General features: G+C 47.6%; 2 protein-coding genes across 7 annotated transcripts in view; one reads left to right on the forward strand and one right to left on the reverse strand.

Annotated features, from left to right (window-relative positions):
* Window positions 1-74: 74 nt before the first annotated feature.
* LOC308072705 (16 kDa beta-galactoside-binding lectin) lies at window positions 75-2966 on the forward strand. The gene is made up of 4 exons (XM_080409955.1): window positions 75-195; window positions 1647-1726; window positions 2105-2276; window positions 2759-2966. Exons 1-4 carry the CDS (start codon window positions 187-189, stop codon window positions 2909-2911), a joined length of 414 nt encoding a protein of 137 aa, XP_080266081.1. The 5' UTR covers window positions 75-186; the 3' UTR covers window positions 2912-2966.
* A 1993-nt stretch (window positions 2967-4959) lies between these two features.
* Window positions 4960-24787, reverse strand: part of SHROOM3 (shroom family member 3) — a 115861-nt gene continuing 96033 nt past the window's right edge. For 5 of the 6 annotated variants that reach the window (XM_080408015.1, XM_080408011.1, XM_080408013.1 and 2 more), the window contains 5 exons: window positions 21536-22447; window positions 19955-20473; window positions 18967-19117; window positions 14485-14757; window positions 4960-13851 (listed from right to left, as the gene is read on the reverse strand). In XM_080408015.1, coding sequence (XP_080264141.1) covers window positions 13492-13851; window positions 14485-14757; window positions 18967-19117; window positions 19955-20473; window positions 21536-22447 — 2215 coding nt within the window. In that variant the 3' untranslated portion in view covers window positions 4960-13491. The remainder of the gene's footprint in view (window positions 13852-14484; window positions 14758-18966; window positions 19118-19954; window positions 20474-21535; window positions 22448-24787) is intronic. The other variant, XM_080408012.1, reaches the window with a different exon arrangement.

Below are 24787 nucleotides of genomic sequence, written 5' to 3' on the forward strand. Positions count from 1 at the left end.
CCGCTTCCCACTTTAAATGGCTGGGAAAGCTCCAGCCCCGAACAGCTGCAATTGATCCCCTTCTTCACCCCCCTCCGTCATGTGATGGTCCTGCCCAAGTGATTTAAGCTGCGGGAGCTCAGCGCTGAGTCACTCCGGTTTGTGGAACAGGGGCTAGGGGGTGTCCTGCCTGGTGGCAGCAGCAGCATGGAGCAAGTGAGTGGCCTTCTTCAAACTGGACTGGTGTGCCAAGCAGGACTAGGGTTTGGCTGGGTGTGGGGTTTGAGCTTGGTGCCAGAGGTAGGAGGAGAAAAGGATTAGCTGGGAGGAAGCGCTAGATTTATACGTGGTTGGGGGAGGAATAGTGAGGGCTGACCACCCGTTTTTTGTCTCCTCCTCTTCTCTAGCCTGTTACCCGAGTGGGGAAGTTGTTCTAATGCATGTGTATATTCTCGAGTATTCCAAACGTCTGGGACTATTTGCAACAGTTTGAATAACCTTTATACCTTTTTTTTTCCTGAAACTTTGTATTTCCCTTCTGGAAAAGTGCCTTTTGGGTACAGGGCTGGGCTAACTCTTAATGGGACAGCAGAGGAAAGCAGGCTGGTGTTCTATTCTAACCTATGCCAGACCCCTGACTTCTTCCTGAAAGACCACCTGGGCACTGAGATTGTTCCAGGCTGTGCCCCAGCAGAAGCAGAGCCAGAAGGCAAGGCTGGTGTCGCAACAATAAGCGGTTTAGTGACCGGGGGAAATCTGACCTCAGCATTCTGTGCCCTGGCAGAGCAGGGAGCAGGCATGAGGACAGGTACCACTGGGGCAGGCTGGCAGACCTAGGGGGTACTGGGCTCGGGCCTGCATAAGCCAGGTAAGAACCACCCCAATCAAACAACATAAGTAACTTGAAATTAGTCTCCCTGCTTCATCTGGCACATGGTTCCGAGTGGAGCTCGGCGTTGCTGCGCTTGGGCCTGGAGGACAGGCAGCAAAGCATGATTTGAGGTACGCCTGACCTCACTAAACAACGTCTTCCTCTTAGCTGTGGGAGGCTAGTGACGTTAGTGCTGTTCTGGGGCTGTGTGGCAGTGGGAGTGAATAAGCTGGTTCTGAGGAAAGGGTCAAGCCCCCCTCTCTCAGTGGGAGCTTCCCTGGGAGGCGCTGTGTGTTCTGCTTTACCGGCCTGCAGCCAGAAGTAGGCTTCTCTGAGCCTTGTCTGTCTGCGTAGCCTGCTTTGAGACAAGAAACCTTTTTGGTGGCTCCTGTTACTTGGAGACCTACCTAGGGAAGGGGGGAGACCTAGTGTTAAAAAAGGAAAAAAGCTTTGTGACTAACAAGCCTATGGTAATGGCTGATCGGCAGATGCAAGCTGGCTTGCAAGGGTGCCTTCTGTGGCAGCTGATTAATCAGTACCTGTGCCCCGCTACTGGCTCAAATCACCTCATTGTCAGCTTACGTTCCATAGTGGGTGGGAGATGCCAGTGAGGTGGCAGCTGTGGCCTAGGATTCTCTGGCAGAGGGTTGGGACAGGCAGCTGGCCTGACTCAGCCCTTCCTCTAGCATGAAGCCGCCAACACGTTTGAGTCTTCCAGAGCTGGTCTGTGCCGTAGCCCGAGCAGAGTGCTAGGCTTGCCTTGGGAGGGACTAACTCCTGCGGTTTGGCCCTGCAGGGACTGGTCGTTACTCAGCTGGACATCCAGCCCGGGGAGTGCATCAAGGTCAAAGGGAAGATCCTGTCTGATGCTAAAGGGTGAGTGAGGGGATGGTGGATGGATTGATACTTGAAGCCAAATACGTGGCTTTTTGGCCTTTGCTAACTCGATGCTATGCAAAAGAAAATGAGGAAAAAAAAAAAAAAAAGAAACCTTGACACTGGTTGCAGTGGGAATGGCTGTTTCCTGCCCTGGGTGAGCCTATGTGTGGTTTCTTGCTTGTGAGATGAACTAATTCTCCTTTACCCAGTGGAAGACTTGCTACGTATGGCAACCTGAACCTTTGGTAGCGCTTGGCTGTTACTAAGCAGTTGGAACTGGCTTGGCACTGGGAAGCCTGAGCTCCTGCTGTATTCAGCTTGTCAGCACTGGGTAGCTGAGGCTCCTGCACCAGCACTGCCTCTCTGTTTCCCCAGGTTTGCTGTGAATGTGGGAAAGGACAGCAGCACCCTCATGCTGCATTTCAACCCTCGCTTCAACTGCCACGGGGATGTCAACACCGTTGTATGCAATTCTAAGGAGGATGGCACCTGGGGTGAAGAGGACAGGAAGGCTGACTTTCCCTTCCAGCAAGGTGACAAAATCGAGGTGAGGTTCTGGTACAGAGCACCAAGGGGCCCAGGGTACGGCTTTATAATGCTGCCTTGTACATCTGTGGTGAAGGAGCAGGTGTGGAAACAGGAATAATCAATGGGGGAAGAGTCTCACAACTAAAACCAGCTGTCTAGACCTGCTCTGCTCAAGTCAATGACCAACAGCTCAGATGTGTTAAGTGCTCTGCTCTGGCCTTCCTTTGCAAGCCAACAAGTATGAGCAATTAAAATGCTGACCCGAGATTCGGACCAGGTCTGCCTCATCCCTTTGTTGCAGAAGCTTGGAGCTAGACTTGGGACATCACAAAGGAGCTTCCTCCCCTCTGTGGCTTTGCTGGGCAGGGAGGAGACTGAGCTAGTGAGCATGGCCTTGACACCAGCAGCCATTTCACCTGTACCACACCCAGACTGGAGGTAGTGGGGAGGGAGGCTTGTGAGCTGTGATGTGTTAGCCTTCCTTCTTCTGGCTCTCTACAGATTTGCATTTCCTACAATGAAACAGAAGCAACGGTGAAGGTGCCCGAGGCGGAGTTCCAGTTTCCTAATCGGCTGGGCATGGAGAAAATTGAATACCTGGCTGTGGAGGGTGACTTTAAAGTTAAAGCCATTAAGTTCAGCAATGAGCTATAGCTTGGTTTGTTTTGTGTTCTCCCCTGTGCTTAGTGAAATAAACCCAAACTTGCAATGGCTGCTTCCTCTGCTGTTTTCTGCTCTAATCTGCTTGCTCCTGTGTGTGCTACAGGGGTGGGCATGGGAAGGGTTGTGTGTCAATCTGTGTGCCTACTTGCACTGCAGCCTTGCAGCTGGTACAGAGTTAGACCATGTGCCAGGCAAAGCATGATTTACTGTGAGTAAAGCTACTGTAGCAGTAGTTGCTCCCTTGACCCTGTTTGCTGCAGTGAGTGGTCACTGGCTATTTGGTTTCTAAACTCTGGGATTAGTCCCAGCTGGGGAATAAAACTCAAATAAGTGTATGCTGGGCACCTGTTGTGCCATCTCTGACCAAAAAGTGCTGATCACATCCCCTTGCTGAGGGTGAGGGACTGACAGGGACCAGGGCATAGCTTGTGCTCTTGCAAACAGCTTTGCTTTCCAAGAACATGCTCGGCAGTTGAGTGTGGTGTAGGCTGGCACAAAAAGGAGTAGAGCAGGCAAGTCAGACTAACTGTACTTGCCAGGGGAAAAGACTGGAAAGTGAAGCCTGTCAGTGCTTAGGTGTGAGGTCTTTGATGATCCAGTCAGTCTGTGCTACTTCATGAACTGATGTTTTGATGCTGTCAGAGACCCGGTATCATTTTGTACCATGGAGCTGGTGGCTTAGCAATGTTTCAGGTATAGGTGATGAGCCAGGTAGTAGCCCAACACCTGGCTGCTAAGCTCCAGCTGAGGGCTGTATTCAACAAGGCTACTAGAGGTATTAACTCCTGAGTGCACCAAGCACAACTAGTTGCAGTTAGGCAGACAAAAAAGAAAAAAGCTTAGCAGTCTCCTCTGCTTACAACCTCTTTGCTCTGCTTGTGCAATGCCTTGGAGTGTGTCTGCTACTGCTATTCCCCAGCTGCCTGCTAGCCATGCCTACCCATGACAGGGCTGGAGGTGGGGCTGCTGCAGCATTTCAGGATCTGATAAAAGGTAAAGAAGTCCTGCCTGCTGTGGAGAGTTGGGAGCCTGGGCAGACTGCCCAGGTTAGGGTGCTGGCTCTGTGACTGCTGAAGCTACCAGCAGTGCTGCCCCAGAGCAGTTCAGCTGGTAACTGACTGTGCTAGTGAGGTCTTCCCTTAGCCGGTGCTGCTGAAGTGGTGGAATTTGACTCCTGTTGGCTAATCTCTCTCAGCAGGGCTGTTCTAGACTAGGGCTGCATTTGCTGCACCTTTGAACAGCTGAGCAGTTGGGCCAGCTGCTTGGGTAGTGGCAATACCACTCTGCACAGTACCTCGCCATTTGAAGATTTTTATGGAGAAGCTGACAGGCTGCAAGCCTGTTGCCTTCTGGCCAGCACGATTGGTGCACAGCTGTAATACTCTTCAGATCTGTACTGCAGCAGGTGCCGGAGGGCTGGGTATGCCCGTGAGTGATGGGGGGTGGATTTTCTTTGAGGGCAGACCCTCTTGTTCTACTGATGTCCTTTTCTCTCTGCTGTTTGATAACCCTCATTATGGAGGCCTTGCAGCTCTGCCAGAAGGGCATGAGTTGTAGCTGTGTCTTGCCAGGCAGCCTTTGTGCACAGACATGGTGACTGTGGATAGTCAGGGCTCTTCCTCTTTGCTCTCCCAAGCTGATGCAGCTAATGATAGTAAGGGACCTGGTGTGCAAATAAGCAGGAGGCTTTCTGGGCACCTGTCCTGCTGGGGAGGTGTGTGTGTGTGTGTCTGGGGAACACACCAAAGGGCTCTGCTGCGGTACCAATGTTCAGCAAAAGTTTCTGCTCTGCACCTACTAGGAGGGTGGGCAAGGGGTTGCTGCAACCTACCTCCTATGTGGGAGAAGGACAGATGTGCCCTGCATGGCAGGGGGCTGGCTGCAGGACTATCTCATTTGACACCAACAAGGGCACAGATAATAGTGCTTATAATTCCTGTTCTGCATATACTGTGTCATTTACAGTATAGGATGTTTTTACTAGGCAAAGGATAAGACCAGTCTTGCTGGTGCTTTGCCTCATCAAGTAAGTCTTGAGATTTTGTTTTTTTGAAGGCTATTGGTACTTGGGGTGGGGGGTTGGGGAAAAGAGGATGGCCTTTGTCTTGTTTTCCCCTCTATCCCTGTGTTACGTTAGCTGCCTGAAGGTAAGCTAAGTGATGAAGCATACAAGTGCTTTAAAGTTAAACGAGACTTTATGTTGCAGAGGCACAGGGGAGCTTACAGCTGTCCTTTGCTGTCCCTGTTCCTGGCTGCCCTGATTAAATGAGCTTTATGTCTCTCGGCACTGACAAAAACAATGCTGATGTTGTTTTTGCCTGTTAAGCTGGCAGTCCTGATTTCTAGGTAGGTTAGCTACAAGTGTCCCTGACTGCTATGCTCAGGCTACAAACAGTGCCTTCCTGGGGGCTACCCCTTTCTCGTACTTTCCACAAGAGTTAATTTTGGCTTATTCTGCTTTCTAATGCTGGCAGCTCCCACTAAGGAGACCACAAAACAGGAGAAAGGGTAGGAAGGAAGCATGCCTTTGCCAGCTCTTCCTGCCTCTTCAGTTTTGTTCTCCCATGTCCCAGAGCCATAAATAATCCTGTTCCTATAAGTAAGACCGGTAAACAGGCAGAGTAAATGCGAAGTACCCTGGCTGGCTCCTAGACTGATGACAGGACTTTGGCTAGAGCAATCGGGAAAGCAAGAATGCTATGCCCTGCTGCAGGCAGAGGGTCACAGTGAATGTAAAAGCAGGGCTTGTCCCTGCTGTGTATGCTTTCCTGGAGGTGCAAAGTGAACTCAGCTTGTCAGTACCTCTGTGAAGACCCTGAGCCCTGCTTGCTTTGGGGAGGAGCAGAAAGCACCACAGCATGACCTAACAGTGTAGGGTTTATTTTTTATTTATTTAAATCCTGCATCATGTGTAGTCAGTCTTGCAGTGCAGCATCACATCCTGACAGGAGCCAACAGCCTACAGGAAGAATCTGCCCCTTGGTTGCCCGAACACTGAGACTGAAGTGGTGGTGGAGGAAACAATACTGATCCCTATTGAGAGGGATGCATTTGCTAAATCCTGCAAGTCTGCTGACCTGTACTCTGCCTCCATCCCTGGCTATTCACCAGGAATCAAAGCTCTATCACTTGATTTCCTTACAGGGTCATGGCAGGGAAAATTTGACCTTGAAAACCCTGCAAAATAGCTGCAAGCCTTTGTGTTACAACATGGAGATTTAGATTGGGTACTAAGAAAAATTTCTTCAGGGTGGTCAAGCACTAGAACAGGCTGCCCAGGGATGTGGTTGAGTCACCGTCCCTGGAGGTATTTAGAAGATGTGTACATGTGGAACTTGGGGACATGGGGTCGAGTTAGTAATATTAGGATAATGGTTGGACTCAATGATCTTAAGGGTCTTTTCCAACCTAAATGATTCTATGAACACAAATTAAGTGATGTATGTTAACACCTCATGTCTAGGAAGAGTAGAACAAATACCCAGTTGAAGAAGAGATTATTTTGGAAACAGTAGATGTGACAGGAATTAAAATCTCATGCAAGACCTAGAAGAACAGTGATGGCTAAGACAGACCAGCAGCTTTGTCTCCTCAAAAAATAACTTCTCCCTAAGCAATTCACATTAACTTCACTTGACAGAAATAGGCCATCCAAGTGACCCTGTAGCAACACAAGCATGCCACACTGTTCAGCACAGTCTCAAAAGACAGTTGCAGGACACTGTGCACCTAGAAACCGTGCATGGTGTATGTGCAGCATGTAGGAGAGTGCTAGGGAAGCTGACGGGCAATCCAGATAGTAGTGGGGCATGGGAAGCCGGCTGGGTCACTTACCACTGGAATTTACAAGCAAAATGGTGCAAGACAACTTATTCCGAACAATGGATATAAGAGACTAACTGACATTTGTTGTACAAAATGAAAAGGTGATCACCAGCCAGCTTTGCAAGAGCTCTCTGTGCTGGTAGTTGTCTTCATTTGTCTCCTCACCTCCCACTCCTTGGTCTCAGCTTCAACATTTACAAACCAAAGGGAACTTCTGTCGCTTACTTTCAGCAAGCCAGCTTCAAACCATAAGCTGCATTATCTGATAACTGCTGCCCCCCCACCCCACCTCACCTTCTGGTGCAGAGCATGGAAAACCTTAACCACGCAATTCCCCTTTGCTGTAGCGTGAGGGAGGCTGGGTGCTGCTGGCTCAGGCTCCTAGTACAGACTGTGGTGAGCTGTCTGTGAGCAGAAGCCAGGGGATGAGGGCAAGTCCTGTCACGCAGCGGGGGACACCACTGGGCCTGCAAGCCATACTGAGATCCCCTGGATGTGTGCACCACCATGCTCACACACGCTGGGGCCCTCCCTCTGAGGACATCCCTGTGGAAACCAAACCCCCAATGCACCTGCTTTCCAAGAAAAACTGGGATGTTCTTCCCCCTCAACCCCAACCCGGCTGCTCCACAGGAGACCCAGGCTGAAAAGCCTTCCTACGTGAGGAAAAAAAAAAAAAAAAGTATAAAAATATCAGATCTACTCACATTTTCTCAGCAGGCTTCAGGCTGAGGTGTGTGTCCTCCTGGCCGGCTGTCCCTCCTTAGCCCTGATGACTACACAGGTGCTAGCTGTATAAAACACACCTGGAGGGGGGGCAGCAAGCCCTGCTATAATTTTTAGCGGTTTTGGTGAGGGTTGGGTGCTGGGATGTGTGTCCCCTGGTGTTCCCTCTGCTGCGCAAAGCTTCCTCCAGCAGTGTGATGTAAAATGGCTCCTTCGTGAGGTAAAATGGCGCCCGCCACAAAACCAGCTGGGGGAGCCAGAAGAAACCTCTGCATAAAGCTACTTTCTCCTCCAAAACCTCCTGCAGTAGCTTCTAATTTTCAAAAGCCATCCTTTCTAGTCTTGCCTGGATCCTTTTTTTAGACACAGCCTTATTTTAGCTCAGCAAAACACCTGTGGCACGACAAGCTCTGCAAAAGCGGGTCCCTGGTGAGCGGTTTCCTCAGTATTTGGTCATGCCTTGACCAGCTTTTATTCTCCCCAGCTGAATTATGTGGGGGTTTTTATTATTATTTATTTTTTCATTTTCGTCCTAAAAATTCACTCAGTGCTAAAACAAACATGAACAGAAGTACTGCTGGCTTTCCTTGTTTAATTTGAAGGCTATCTGCTCACAGAGCAGAAAGACATGGTCTCAAGCTGCAAATCACAGAGGAAAAAGCTGCCCGGCTCACAGGTACCATATTTTCTTTACAGTGTAGCAGAAAATGAGCCCTTTTCCCTAATCCCAAATCCCAATCCATGCAAGGCTGCACTGACGCCCCTACAAACCCAGCTGAGGGTGATGAGCCTGGCTGGCTCCAGCTCCCCACCATCTCGCAACAGGCAACAAGAAAGCAGATTTTTGCAAGGATTTTTAGCACTAACGTGCAGCAAGCAGCACAAAGGCCACAGCTGCAGTTGGAGAGGCTGTGTTACTGTATGCACATAAGCAACAGCATAACATGCATGTGCATAAGCATCTGGCAAGCACCCTTCCGACTACCTGACACCCCGAATGCAACCTATTTCTGCAGCTTGTATTGCAGAGGGACAGCAGAGTCTGGCCAAGCCAGGCAGGAAAGGACTGTCTCCTAGACTGAGACCACTCTGGCCACATAAATAAATTCAGTTGCACAACACGAACGATGTTTGTTCAGTAATGTATTGCTAGAAAACCCCTGTAATACATGAGAGGTGTACGATGCTTAGCTTACATGCAAAGGCACAAGCAATAGTCCTGTAGGAACACAGCCAAACCATAACGCTACACCAGAGTCAGCATGCATCCCCTCTGGAAGGGATATAAAGGAAGAAACAGCTCTTAGGTGAATCAAGGCCAGATGTAAACACTGGCCTGGTGGATGGCTGAATAAGGCATGGAGAAACCTGGGGATCAGGTCTCTAGATAACACCCCTAGTTTGCTCATACTGCTGTAAAGCATAGGCTCTCCAATGAAAAGCTTGCTCTGTTTCACATTTTGCAAATGACAAGTCACTGTTCATGTTAATATTCAGGATTTGCGTGGAGTGAGTATGAAATGCTGTCCAGTTTGGTTTACTTGCTTCTCTTATTTACTGGTCTAAACAACCACGACAGCAGCAGAGTTGTAGAGATGATGAATCAGGCCTGACAAACAAACTGTTTTGGGGCTGTGTGTTTTGACCTTTTTGTTAGGTAACCTTCACAAAAGATTTTGATGTATAAACTTACAAGCAACAGACCTTAGCATGTAAACACTCTTCACTAGATTTAGTCTTAAGGAAAGCATCTGACATGAATACTTTGTGACCCTCAATTGCTCAAGGGCTCAGATAGAAAAAAAGCAAATTGTAAGCCAGATGACTAGATTTTCACGGTGCTTGTATCACGTGGCACAGCATGTGGCAGAGCAGACTGTAGGCACAGCGTATTGCTGTGAACATGTGAGGACTTACAGAGAGCAAGGCTTAAAAGACCTGCTTCAATATCCAGCGCAACAGACAGCATCACCATGCAAGTGCATACCTCATCTTTTCCTGTTCCCCTGTGCTGGGTCTGGGTGCTATGACAGCAACGCAGTCTGATTGTGCCCAAAGCCCAGGAAAAGTGCACTCCAGCTCTCTAGTGCCAAGGCGACAGCCTGAGCGGGAGGCTGTGGAATGATGATTTGTATCTGCCTTTTTCCTGAAAGGTCCCTCAGAAACCAGCTGGAAGTTGAAGGTAATAATTTAAGGAATTCTGACTCAGGAAAAATGCTATGTTCCTAACCATGATGTGCAAATGCAATGTAACATAACGGGCAATGGAGTACCGCCTTGCTTTTGCATAACTAGCTTTTACTTTGAACTGGCAACGTATGTCAAAAGTGTAACTGCTTTGTCCTTACTAGGATTTTTCCTCAAACTAGTGCAGTGAGACTGTGTGCTTCACCCTGTGCTGAAGGCATCGACTGTAGCCAGCTGAAGGAGCCAGGTAGCTGTTGCAGGATCCTTCAACAGTCGTCGGAATGCTCCAGAGACAGCTTTGGAGAAGGCGCTTGACTCAGGTAATCTGAACTGACTTGGGAGTCTCATCCACTGGTCACCTATGGAGGGAAGCCACACAGGCTGTCCAGCAAACTCAGCCAGTGCAGCTGTCCCTGTGGCAGGGTGGGAGCTAGGGTATTCCATTGCGATATCCCAAACAGATGTTTCCATTCTAAAAATAAGACTAATTTTTAGCAAAAATTCTCACCTGTTGAGAACCACCGTTTGCTGCGAGATGTGTTTTGAATAATTTGTTTTTAACATGCTTTAATGCCTAGCCTCTGCTGCAGTTGCAAGGGGAAATACCCCAGCTCTGGGATGCACAAGACTGCATTTTGGGGAATGGGTAGCAATGCAAATCATGCTCGCTGTACTTAGCTTACTGGCTTTCTCCACAGCGGCCACATAACTACAGGTACAGATGTAAAAATCTCATGTAGCCGGACCCAAAATTCAGATTTGTTTCAGTAAGTTTACAAGGACTAGACAGTAAGTGTAAAATGCTGCCCATGGTATTCCTGGCCCATGAAATCATGTCACCACTTCGGGAAATGAGTTTCCATTATACTCTGGTTTTTAAAACACAAGGGAAAAGCAAGGTGGGATAAGGAGCAATGAATAGGATGCCCTTTTTGCCAAAGGTGCTGAGAAGTAAATCTGTTGGTTTGGCTAATATTTAATTACCTTTAAATACATGTTAAGATGTGCTTCTACCAAACTCAGCAAACCCTGCAGTCAGGAGAGCAATTTTTGAACAAAGTTAGTTGTGTGAAGACAGTTTCCCTAATGATAAACTTACCAGCACTTTGAACAGAAATACGGGCTTTAAAACTCATTTTTCACCTGGACACCTAAGCTGTTATAAAAATGTAAGTAACTATCACTTGCCCCACTAGTTGATGCTTGTGTGTACAGTGGGATCATGTGTAGGACGTTCATCATCAGCCCCCAAACGTGCTGGACCACAGAGTCATGCCAAACGTCTGAATTTCCTGTAAACCACCGTGAACTCTTAACCTCCAAATTTTTGGCTGGAAACCCAACAAAAGAAACCATTTTACACACTATTTAGTAAAGCCTTATATACCACCACCACAAAGCTGGCCAACTGCCTGCCACTTGGAAACACTTGACTCGTAGCGTAATGCCAGCATGCAGAGTGACGATTGCCATCAATCATGCATCCCGTGTGGGAAAAGGTGGCTGGACCTCGCAGCGTGCGCAGCCCAAGGTGCTCCCCAAGAAGTCTGTGCTGGTTCCCGGAGCACACAGGCAGGCCCTGTTTGGATGGGAGGCTCTTCCTGACCTGGGGGTAGGCTGCATGACTTTCTTTTTCAGGAAAGAACTTACTAAATGGAAAATGCCCTCCTGGCTGGTCTCAGGCTGTTCACAAAGGCCTGCCAGATTTGCCACGTCTTTTTGATTTGTTTTAAGCATGGGATGGCGAGGTGGCTGCAAAAAAAACCCCAGAATTAAAACAACTTATAAATATAATAAACTGAAGTACTGTGTAGGACGGATGTTTTTTAGCAAAAACTGAATGTTTTGATTGGCTTGAAACAGCTCCCCTCACTGTCTTTCTGAAACTCCATTCAAATAAATAATTATTCTTGAGTCACCCCAAAAATACTTTTCCCTCCAATTTTGTTTTTGATTCAGCTATTAAGCATAAAAATCAGGTCCCCTGCTTAGGATTCTCATGAAACACTGTAGGACCCTGAACAGCATTCAAGTTCAGAAGTAATGAAAAGGATGTTTGTTGTCAACACAGGTAATTGCCTCGCTGCTTCTTGAGCCATTCCATAACCAGGTAGATTTTCTTTGGGCTGTTGGAGAACTGATGCTTGGTATGACAGAAGGGCATTGGCACTTTCTTTAGTCTGCCAAGCTGCTCGTGGAAGAGCTGTGATGTGAGCTATTAAAAAACCAAGGGGATTTAAAACCAGTGCTGAAAGCAATGAATGTTGCAATTTTCAGTCACATACTAGAGTTGAAATTGGAAAAGCCACTTAAGTGAAATCCCTGCTCTGGTCCTGGTGGCAAGATAGGATGGGATGCACAATGCAACACCCTGGAGAAAGGATAAACCTGAACTGTGGCTGCAGCAGGAAATCCCTGCAAGGTTAGAAGAGAGGCAACCTGAATGTGGCTCATCAGCCACAGTGGTCATCTGTTCGTGCAGCTTCTAGCCATTTCATTCAGACAGTGATGCAGCTTGTTAGAGAGGAAAGCACGTTCCATACAGAAAAGGGGGTTTGCCCCAATGTGCTTTGCTGACTGCAAATGGGCAGCAATTCTCCAGCACTTGGTTAAGTCGATACAGTAAAGTTCAGTCAGGCAAATTTAGTTACCCCAGGCTGCCCTGACTAGGAAATAATCCAATAGTCTTTATGGTAGGGTCTTGTCTATCTAACCAGGGTGCACATTATCATCACATGTGCATGATTTCTGTGGGTAGGAAGAGAATATTGGATTTCGAGTTAATGCCTCTTCTAGCTTGTAAAATCATTTCTGATGAAGTGAGGTCAGACAAATGAGGTATTGCTGTATGAAAAAAAGTCCTATTCCACATCATCCCTTCACAAAAACAGGCCTAGAAATAATGTCATCAGCTATCCCTCTCACAGCTCACGGAAATGCATTCAGGCTGCAACAATAACACAGACCACGAGTGAGATTATTCAAAACAATGACAGACTCTGTGCCACGCTCCCACAGTCAGTCCAGACCCGAGTTTGTTGCTTCACGCTAACGTGGACTCCTGAGATGCAGGTTCTCATAAATGCATATTTAAACTCCAGAATCAGAGAATCATGAGATCCAGAAGAGGACAGATTGTATTTTCCTGGTCAAAATCTCCTTCACAAGGCCACTGAAGGGTATATTTAACATGTGTTGAAACAGGTTGAAGCTTCTTCTGGTAGCCCTTTATTATATTAAAAAACAACAACAACAGCAACAAAACCACGAAGAGATGTTCCAAGCTAATGCATGACTATCTTTGGGGTTCCCTCTTTTTGTTAAGGTTTTCATAAAATACAAAATTAAATGTCTTTTCTACATACAGAACAAAGTAGAATCAAGTAACTGATTAGAGTATGTACAAAACCTTACACATTCTGTCTTGTTTTTAAAAAATATAAATATCAATAATGTTCAGTAGAATGGGTTGGTTTTATTTTTAAGGCTTCATTCTTTTAGATCCTTCATTATTTAATGAGGCGCCAGGTAGGCAGGAAAGGGAGGGAAGAGAGGAGGTCATGTTTTTTATTAAAGGTAATGCATTTAATTCTCGTGAGCCTCTTCCTCATCTCTGGCAGGGGGAGATTTTCCCCCACATTGATTTAAGTTTCCAGGAAGCAGAGGTGGAAGGAAAGGAAAATAAAACCTTTAGTATTGCTATTTTTTTCCTTCATTAAAATCTTGTTTTAAACCTGTCTCTGTTCATTGTCTTTGTAGAGAACCATCTGCCCAGTACTTGGATTAAATAGACTTGAGCAGGAGGACTGTATCCCAGGTCCACCTGGGAAAGGTTAGAGTGAGGAAGAGACTGCTGGAGGTGTTTTACCACCGACCCCGGCGGAGGTAGCAAATGCTGCAGCTAGGGCAGCTGCTGCTGTTGCATCCCTGGGCGTGAAGTCTGTGGGGAGGCTTTCCATCAGGCACTTGAGCTGTTCCTGACCCAGTTTGATTTTATCGTCTAGCTCTCGCTGCTCTATGAGGAGCGCGGACTTCATCTTTACAAAGTGCTGGTAATCCTGGAGCTGTTCCTCAGAGAGGTAGTTGCCCAGGATCTCCAAGACCACCCGTTCTCGGCGGTCAAGGTTTTCCTTCAGTTCCCGGGCATCTTCATGCTGGCCAGCCAGCAGTTTCCTCTTCTCGTTCAGCGAACTCTGCACACACCAGAGAGAGCGCTTCAGTATCAGCAGCACCAAACTCACTGATTCCCCCCTCTCCTTCCTCCCGACACCATGTTTGCTGCCTCTGGGGGAGGTGGGATGGCTGCTAAGCTCCCAGAAACGCAGTCAAAAGCGTGGGGGAGGAGGATGACTGAGTCCCACTGTATCAGACTCTGAATGTTCTAGTCAATGGGGGGCAGAAAGCGCTTCAAGAAAATCTGTAAAACTTGCTTGAAAGCAACAACTACCAGGAAAATCTGGCTTTGCTTCTCACAACCACCCAAATAATGTTAAATTGCAGCTTCAACTGAGACAAAAGGCAAAAGAGTTGTTCCACAATGCACAACAACATACAGCCTTGCCTCCAGCTGCAGGTCATAGACCTGCTGTCCCAAACACAGCCATTCTGTTTTGAGACAAAAGCCACAGGATCCAAGACATTTATACAAACCAGGACCAAGATTCCCTGGGATGGAACTGCATTTGCCACTGCTTATAAATAAGCACTAAGACACCTGCCTTCCTGTGAACCTTTGGAGATCCTAGCTTATAAAAGCACCTTCTTGTGACTGCTGTTGTCCCGCACCCTGAAAAAGGCCCAGAGGCTGTGGCTGTGCAGATACGTACCCGCTCTTCACTGTTGGCGTTTTCCCCCAGACTACTCAGAACGTTCTCTACGCGAGCCAGGCGTCCCGAGAGGGAGAGCAAGAGGTTCACCACCTTATCCAAATCGCCAATGAACATCTTGTACTTGTCAAACTCATTAGGCTTGCATAGCTTGCTGATCAACAGCTCCACCTCCTCTCCAAGAGCATTATTCATCTTAATGTCTGCAAGCAGACCCTCCTTGGCTTCCTTCAGGATTTCCAGCTTGTGGGTCAAGCTCCCGATGAGCTCAGCCTGTCAGAAGGGAAACATATTGCCACATCAGTCATTACCATGATCACCTTGGTCACATGCATGATGACAAGAGGATATGGCTACAGTTCCTGAGGAGCAGGGTCAAGCCAGCAACAGTGCACAAAGACATTAAGGAGGAAACAGAGAAAACTCTGGACTTCCACATTTAGGTGATAACCTGAATAAGCGGTCAGATTGTAAGAAGCTGTATTTGTTCTGCTATCAATGAACGTTTAGAAAAGAGACATCTGATTTGATGTACCATATTCTAATACCCAGCTACCTACACCTGAAAGATGTATGTTCTTTAAAGTCTCTAAGTGAAAAGAGCTACAGCCACATCTCCTACATATTCCCCACTCCCTGCTCCAGCCTTGTTTGGATGTTGTATTTCTTATGACCCAGAACTGTACAAAACCACCGGCAGAAAAATGAATTTAAGCTGTATGAATGGTATGGCAGGAGGCTGAGCTGACACTCACTAGTTACACATGGCTTAGCAAGAAAAAAGGAATTACTACATATTTTCCCCTCCTATAGTACCCTGAAACTACCGACTGCTTCAAACTTGTCGGCCTCAGTGTTGAGGTGCAAGCCTCAAATTCAGCTGTGACCAAAACTCCCTGCCTGTGCAGGCACTGCCTCACACACAGAGGCATCAAGAAGCATTTACACCAAAGATGCTCTAAATTTACTCAGTGACTGAACAAAGACGCAGAGAGCACACACCCATTTTGTGAAAATGCTGGCAACTGTTTCACTGCTGAAGAAAAGGAGGCCCCCAGGGTTCAGTTACTCGAGAAACAGCAGTGCTGCACATGTGCTGGAGATCCTGATTTCTGTTAGGATTTAGGGAAAAGACATGCAAAAGTCTATGGCCTGGGGCCTGGAATTCTTGCTTCCGTTTACTCAGAAGTGAGAGCACAGAGAGCAGGAAAAGCTTTTCATACAAGGGTTAGGTATTTTCCAGTTTATGCACTGCTGAGGCACCATTACGTGTACGTAAATGTACTCTGCATACAAACACCGCAGGATGAAATAGAAGTAAATCACAAGGCTGCCTGAAAATACTATCTCAAAGTCTTCTTTCCGTCAAAGCCAACGGTCATTTCAAGTAGGAAGGCAGTCTACTTCAAAGAAGAAAGGATCTGCAAACCCAGGTCAGGCTGGGGGTTGCTCTGAACCGGCCCTTATCCCCAGCAGTAGCCTGGCAGAGTGGGGTTTAAAAGGCTGGGTTTGCAGCCGGGAAGTTAACAGCACTGTTTAGCCAGACACCACTAGATGGTATGCTCTGCATGCGTCCTCTGGAGTGCCTGGTTTCCTGGCTGCACTACAGTCTACTGTCAGCTTCCACATGTATGCAAGGACTGAATAAAATGCTATTTTCTGTTAAAACAAACGTCAGCTATCAGGCTTATGCTGGAATGACTGCTAAATCATGGTGTTTGTTACCTGGGAGGAGAGGAGAGCAAAGGTGGTACTAAATCCCACCTGCTAGGATAAGGGACAGCCAAAACTCCTTTAGTTGGACTCTCCCCTCAGTAGAACAGGTAGCACCCAGAGACAAGAACCAAAACTCGCCCTTCCCTGTGCCTATGATGCTAATGCCACCTTCAAAAGAAAGATCCAAAGTCCTCACCAGTTGATTGCTGGACCAAACCCTGAGGGCAAAAGAAGGGATCTCTTTTCAAGGATTATGATGCTAGGGGAAAACTCTATAGCAGGACCCTATAGGCTGGACACAAAATCTGGCATTAACTTCAACAGGTTTTCAGAAGGACCGAGCTGCTCGGAACTGGCACTTGTTCCTCCCTGCTCCAGGAGTTTTGCTCAACGTGCACACCGGCCCTCCAACCATAGCCGGATGCTGCGGGACTGTAGGGAGTGACATACCTTTGTTCTGAAGGCATGGGAGCTAAAGGGAGACTGCAAAATACTTGCTTTGCGTTCATTAATCAGGGACTCTCCTGCAATCCCAAGTGCCAACCAATATAGCTCCTTTGCATACTTACAATGGAAATGAGCTTGGTTTATCCAAATGACCTCTCAGAGTAGCTGCCTTTTCAGATAATGACTATGCAAACCTTGTTTCACACAGACCGTGAACAAACATGCCAGGCAGATCTTGCTGTCTGGGCCTAGTCACTCCCATCTATTTCTGTTTTTCCATGCAAATGTAACCTTTCAGGCCTGGGACTTGTCCTCCATGGCAGGCTCACATCTACTTGCAAGCCCGTCAGATGCTTGAAGCGTGTCCACTGACTCCTTGGACCAGCACCTTCATCTTAATCGCTCCCTACCTTTCACATTGGTATAAGCAGGCGGCTCGCTTTCAAGTGAACAGCACCCCAAGAATCGATCAAATGCTACAGGCAGCAGCTGCGACTACCTTTGAAGCTGGGTGCTCTACAACCGAAGTCTTGGGCTAGATAATTAAAGCAGCAGACAAAGGCCTTAGGCAAGTGCTTTTGATTAGCAACACATGTATGATCTATCTGTGTAGACTTGCCACCCTGAATCTGCGTAGGACCACAGAAATAAGAGATGGCAGGCACAGCGAGGATCTCTAACCCATTCCAATAGCATGGCACGACAGCTCCTAAAGACTTGACAGGGTCCTACCTGCACCTCAAATGCTCCACAAAATAGGGCTAATTACTCACTTGGTACTCATAATTTGTGTTACAGAGCATTTTGATGAAGGTCGCATTCTAGCTGTCCTTGTAGTACAGCCTGGTAGGGAGCAGATTTTGCTTTTCAGATAAAAGCTGAGAACAGAAACAGTAAGGCAATACGAGAGAGAGCTGAGCTCTCCAAATCAGGGCTGCAGGACAAACTGCATACTCGCAAACATCACCCAGCCTCAGATCTCTCTGCTTTTTTATACTTTGCATGGGGATGAAGACCCAGAGGGAAAAGGTGTAGTTGTGCCAGAGACACATACATTCTCTGCACTTTGACTTAGAGCAGGGGTCCTCACACTACGGCCCACGGGCCGGATACGGCCCCCCAGGGTCCTCAATCCGGCCCCCGGTATTTACAGACCCCCCCTGACCCCCCTCCCCGCCAGGGGTTGGGGGGGGAAACCAAGCAGCCGCAGATGGCTGCCTGCCACTTCATCTGCGTGCCGGCCCCCTGGTTAAAAAGTTTGAGGACCCCTGCCGTAGAGGCTGAGTTTGAGAGCCTTTCTTTAAATCCATGCCTGATTTCAGTGCAGGAAGAATTAAGTACTATTTTACAGCATATGGGACTTGCACGAATATTTGTGTCTTTCAGCATGTTTAAACTCCGCTGTTGTACAAACAGCATGAAATATGGGCTGTGCTGCTCTGTCCAGCGCAGCGTAGGATGTTTATAATTTACAGGCAGGCAGGCAGAGCTGCTTTTGACACAAAGGTAGGAGGTGTGTGAAGGGAGGCACAGACAGGCAACTACCTGCCTGTGGCTCCTTGGGATCTGTGATCTTCGTAACATTGTCTGTAATTACCAGGTAACCAATGTGAGGCAACCACAGGGACAAATTAGAAGGCCCTGCAAAGGCCCTGGGAGACAGGGCACCTAAGCCTACAGCAAGAACTGCAGGGGCCATTGCTCGCTGAAATGTAGCCGCAATAAAAGAGGAAAATGTTTCCTCCTCTCCTGCTCTGCTCTCCTCCCATCCAAGTCGTTGCGTGGAAGTTGTGCTGACTGAGCTGCTGAGGTGCACATGGCTTTCGGCAGGTCAGTGAAACGGTAAGGCGTAGGGGGAAAAAAGTAACCAATGTTTCTTTGGAGGCAGTGAGTGCTGACAGCAGGTAAACTGGGTGAATTTGCTTCAGTGAAGAGGAAAATCCTAGGGTGAAACCTCGTCACTAGCTAGACTCTGTTCCTAACCTGCGCTGTCCTTGCTTATCACTTGACCTCTCCCTTTTCCTTCCTCGCTATGGGACAGGGACCGCCTATTGCAACCTGTACGCTCAGCATTTGGCATAATATAGACCCGCCTCGGGGCTGTGGAAGATTTTTACTCGGATTTGCAGTGAGTACTCAGGTTAGCTCTCTGGTCAGTCTGGGTCATCCTAACAAAGCTTCACAGGTGGCCTAAATGCACCAAGCCCCCACGCAACTTGGGACCTCCAAAAGCTGATATCAAATTAAAGTCCACTTTAGGGCTTATTATTATGTCAGAAATGTAACCAGCAAATAAATGGTGGTGTGTGCTGAATTTACCTTCTTCTCATTGATGTCCAGCAGCTCCTCCTCCTCATCTATTTCTTCTGGCAAGTCCTTGATTTTATTCAGCAATTCTGCTTTGGGTGCTGAAACGTTGTAATAAGCAGGACAGGTGACCAGGGTTACAGGAGCTTCCTTTTCTTCTCTCCTACATCACAGCGAAGAAAAAGGAGGAGTTGAGTCGGAGCCTGACTTTTACCCATGCCTAGATTCATGGTTTTCCAGCGCTCCCTCTTTGGTACCTTCCCAGTGCTATTAACCACCAAGGAAAGGGCCGATTTCTGCCATCAGAGGGTGCATGTCAGCTGCTTTCCTCTCCCCTGCGCCAACAGCACAGCTGTGCTGTGGACATGTTCGCTAGTTAACAACTCCATAGAGGACTGGATCCTAGCTGAAGGTAAATCAGCACAGCTCTGCTGGTGATGGCTAGCCTGACCATCTTATCTGGCTTGGTGCATTACAACTTATTTCTGTATGGTTGCCCAGCTGTCACGTGGGAGTCTCTACCTCAAAAAAAGAATCACACTAGAGAACTTGGGCTGATATTTGCACCCCCCTGTAATAAGTAGGTGCCCTCATCCCTCCTTCCAAAATTTGGCCTCTCATTATCTTTCTGCCTGTCACTGATTTTACTGTCATCTCTCTGTCACTGTGCGTTGGACTGACTTGCTTCAGATTACAAAGGTTAAGAAAGCAAAATCAAATAACATCTCCACAGATGATTCATTTCTGCCTGTTACCAAGCTCTGCATCACTATCTACGCAGCCCAGCAAGGTGAGCTCAAAGGCCACATATACAGCTGAGCTCATGAGAAAGGGCATTCAGAAGTGCCCTGCCAGTCCTCGCGCCTGGGAATTGAGAAACTCACTCTCCGCCAACATCCTATACAGATGCAAAAAATCCAGCACAGGCTTGTCCTTATAAGCAAGCAAGCAGCGAATCCTGCTGCAACATTAGCCCACAACTCAAACAAGCAGCGCTTACGTGTCATCTTCAATGGCTGTCCTGCTAGCTTTCTTCAGCGTCATCTTCCTTTTCATGTTGTTCTCCTTCAGCAAGCTGGTTCCACTGGGGAAAAGCCCTTCCATTAAGTCCATGGTTGTCTTCATTTTGGAATCCGGATCCAGGATATCAGCCAGAGACTTGTCTTTATGGACAATTTCTTTTGCTAGAGCCTCTGACTTAATATCCTCTGGGGACTTTTTCTTTGTCTTCACTGGAGGTGCTGCGCTGAGTATCTCGGAGTCCAGGCTGCCATTTTCTGACTCTCTGGTGATGACTGCTGTCTCTCTGTGGTTGCCTTCAGGTTGAGTTACAGCCTGTCTATCAGCACTTTGAGGCCCTTCAGAAGAAGCAGGTAACGGGTGCTGCTTATCCACAGCAGACGGAGAGCTAGTCCTCTTTGATGCAGGTGGCAAGAGGGGCCAATTATTCTCACCAGTATTGGTGCCCAATCCTGGTATCTCCCTCTCAGCCAGGACTTTGGGAAAGCTTTTGAAGCTGCTATGGACAGAAAAATTCTGTGAGATGAAGATAAATTTACCACACAAGACCATTGTAAACACATGGTGAAGGCCTACAACAAGTAGGTTTTCCTTCTCTCTCACTTATTTTTGCATCTTACTGTTCATTTCAACACAGACAGGCCCACAGTATGTAGCTACTGGCACCAGAAGCATATTGTCCCTTCAGCCTGGACACTGCCATTTTTTTATTCCAACACAGAAAGAACCAGTGAGTGACAAGTCACTTTGTTTTCTGCTCAAAGGCTGGGGACGTTGCATCTCACCATCCTGAGCAGCCTATACTTATTTGTCCTCTGAATGTTGGAAAAGCCAACCACTACCACAGCCCTGTCCAGATTCTTCCCAGATGGAAGTAAGAGCAGCTCCTTGGAGTGAGGGAAGCTGTGCTGTGTTAGACCAGCTGGGCACCTAGCCCAAAGTCCTATCCTTCAGGAAAAATTCAATATACAGTATGACTGTGACATATTTGTGTTGTTGCTTCTTGGCAGATGGTCACTGTTTCATAACAGCATTATTTTGTGCCAGGTCTAAAATATATTCTAACTGTTTAGAAAAACCATAATGGATTTTCATAGCTCTCTCTCAAAAGCCAGTAACTGGAAGGAGTCAGCAGCCATTTTAATCCTTCATGCTGGCACGAGTAAGAAGCAACTCCACTGAAATCTGTACGGTCACTGCAGGGAGGAGACCAGCATAGTTTCTCACCCATAACCCCCTTTGCCTTGCTGGCTAAGCACCTGCCACAGTGCATCTGTTGATGGGCTGTAAAGCTTTTTGCCTTCTTGCTTAGTGCCCTGACCTGGCCACATCGTTTGACAATGCTCGTGGCAGCCAGCGAAGTCTAGTGGCAGTGAGTCTGTCTGTCCCTCTCCCCTTACAACGCATGCACTCCTCTGCAAGCTTCCTGCACAGCTAGCAGCTGTGGGTAGGTCGTCATGGCACGCAGAGCTGCCATCAGTCACATTTGTCTGGAGCCCCGCATATCTTACTGTATATGGCCCTACAGCGCCCGAGATGCTGTGTTACAGCCCTCCCTTACCTCACTTTGGCCTCCTCTGTGAGCCTGGTGGATTTGTCTCCAGCTGTCCCATTCCCCTCAAGCGCCGCTGGTGGAGGGGGAGGTGGGAATTCCTCTGTGCTGTTTGCAGAAGTGCAAGAGCTCAGCTCAGGAAAAGGACGGGATGGCAGTGGGGGAGAGAAAGGTGGAGCAACTACACCCGGCTGGGAAGGCATGACAAACACCTCGTCGTCTTCATCGTCCTGCAGCAATGGCGGGGGTGTGAGCTGCAGGGCCGACTCCGAGATGCGGAGATGGGTTGTTCCCTGGGGAGAAGGAGTCTCTGGGTCAGAAGAAGTGCTGCTCTGTGTTGGCAGGGACTGCCACCTGTGGGAGAACTTTGGCCCAGCTGCTGGAGGAGACACCGTAGCCCTTGGGTAGCTGTCCTTGACTGAATGAGCCCACACCACTTTAGGTGGGAGGGATCTGTGAAGTAGCCCAGCTTTCCTTCTCCACATCATTTCTTCTGTGGGAATCTCAGGGGATCTATCCTGGACAGCATCCAAAGACTGTGCCTGAATATTACCATTGCCCTCAGGGGGAGCGGCATCTCGTTTGGCATGGTGCTGTCTCAGAGCCTGGCCATCACCCACACTCTGGAAGTCTGAGGGAGTCTGGGTGGGCGTATTAGGGGAGGACTGGCCAGATCCAGCAGTAAGGTTAAGGAATAAGGGTTTAAAGCCTTGCTTTTGCTCAGGATAGTGACTCCTTGCCTCTGTTGGGGATGAGACAAACGCAGAAGTCCTGCTATCTGGCCTGGAAAGTTCTGAGAGCTTGTGGTTCTCTGTCAGTGTGGCGGACCCGGTGACAACCTCGCTGCTGTGGTGAGGGTGGGGATAATAACTTGTGAACGCCCATTTTTCTGAGTGGCTTCTTTCTTTCTTGCTGAAAGACCTAAATACCAAGAGACAGACCACGATAAGATTAATAGTTAATCAATGAGCAAGAAAAGCTATTGTGCACCTCCTTAATTAGCAAATTATGCAACCATATCAGAGGCCTGGGTCTGTGCCTGCTGATCCAGGTGAGGTGCAATTGTGCTTTGAAACTGGTAGTAAAATCCCATCTACTAATGCTAGGGACACAGAGCCAGATCCATTCCCCCTCACCATCTCTTATAATTTTCAGTGCGTGCTAGACCACACACACATGTGCACACACATAGCAAGCATCCCAGTAATAACTGAATAGAAAAAAAATTAGGAAAACCTAAGTGCCTGGCTTCCTTTCCAGCCTTGCTTTGATTTTTCTTTTTTTGTACAGATGGGGCTAGTAGCAACTGCTGTTAAGATAGACGACTTAACATTATCCACCATCAGTCCATTCTCAACTGCAGGAAATTTTAAGAATTTTAGCTTCACTTTGCTTAATGAATGTATCTGTACACCACTAAATCCCAATACACCTCCATCCACTGATCACACAATGATGCCAAATAAAGGAGAATTGATTTCAGTAAAGGAAATTTAACAAACTTATTCAGACCTCTGAAAGCTTAGAGCCAAATTCAGAATTAATAAAAAAGTTTAATGGGCCGGAATTTCCCATAATATTACCTTCTCCTTTCAGAAAGGTGCCATTAAAATGATTCAACTGTCCCTGAGAACAAAGCAAGGCCAAAAAAATGCACTATTTTGACCGTGAAGAAAAATAATTTAAAAAAGCTCTTAGAGCCTTGGTATCCTGTTAGAAAAAAAGAGCTCTTCTCGGATTGGCAGATGTTACAAAACCCAAAGCCCATACTTTTCAACTGCAAATGGATGTTAAGGCTGCAAAGCCAGCAGATTAAATTATTCCTTCCAGGTCTTCTAAGATCATCTCAATTGAGTCTGAGAAACAGTGTCTGGCTTTTGAAGTGAGGATCCTGCTCAGAATACAGTCAAACCCACTTGCCTGTATGGCTATTCAGCTGGAAAACAAAATGAGCAGTAATAATACCACTAGCAGATGTGAGAGAAGATGGCCAAAAACATGAACCCATACCACAAAACAATAAAATACAATAAAGCTCTCCTGCCAATATATTTTCTGTTCTTGAGATGCACTGTTCAAATAATCCAACACTGCCAATCTGTGATGTTTGTGACTTGGGCTGCAAATTTGCTCTCAGATGTACTGGTACAAAGTAAGTATAACTCTGTCAAAGACATGGGTCGTTCCAGCTTTATTCTGGTGTAACCGAGAATAGAATTTGGCAGCCTTTGCCCGGGGGTGGGGAAACTTCCCAGACAGACTGCTCTTGGTATTGTCTGTGGTTCCTGGACAGTAGCAATGTGTGTTCTTTTCAGATGCTCAGTGTTTGTCAGAAACGCCAGATGGTAATTCTCTAATTGAAAGATCTCTCCTACTGTGGAAGGAATTGTGGATTCTAAAACTGGTGGAGCAAGAACCGTTCGCAACAGTGCTTACGAGACAGCTGTTGTATGACACCTGGGGAGCAGTGCACGAGCACAGAGCGTAAGTCATGGAGCACATGCAACCAGACCAAGTGATTGCTGACCAGGGTTTCTGTAACTTCACTGTTTGACGTTTTTCCTCCTTGAGCAAGAGAAGTGGCAGGGGTGGTCCCATCTCCTCCCTGGCACATTAAGCAGCTGGGTCCCAAGGAAGCCTAGAAGCACAATTCCTACTGCCTGCTACTGCCTTCCCTGAAGGGCCTGTGCACGGAGCACGCTGCAGACAGCGAGAGGATGGTGATGGTCAGATGCGAGAGGACTGGCTAGAAATCAGCTGTGTTGGGCTGACAATCACAGGAGACAGCAAAGACTGCATTTCTTAAGGGATGGATTAAAGACCTGACAATAATCCCGTATGAACCAGACTGTGAAATACTCGCACCGAGGCCTGGGAACATTCAACAGTGCCTGAATAGGGGAACTCCTTCTGTGACTCATTGACACATGCGTAAGCTCCAGGTCTACCCGTCCCTTTCGGTCTGTGAAAGATTCAGATCCCATTCTCAGTGGGAGTTAAATGTAAAACTTCTACCAGCTTCAGCAGCGCACGACCATAGCCCTCTAGCTTCCAAAACCCATACTTGTTCTCTTTCAGGTCATTTCAGGTGCACTAACATAAGAAAAATGACTTGGCAGCTAAGGCTCGTAGGGAAGGATTTGCAGTCTGTATAGTGGGACCCTGTGTCCTCAGAGCCCAGGGCTTTTTCCTGTCTTCTCCCATCCTTTTGTTTTATCTTTTGGGACAATCCAATTCTGATCAAGAAAGCAACCTCACGTT

The sequence above is a fragment of the Falco punctatus genome, assembly GCF_963210335.1.
Source record: "Falco punctatus genome assembly, chromosome: 1".
Classification (NCBI taxonomy): domain Eukaryota; kingdom Metazoa; phylum Chordata; class Aves; order Falconiformes; family Falconidae; genus Falco; species Falco punctatus.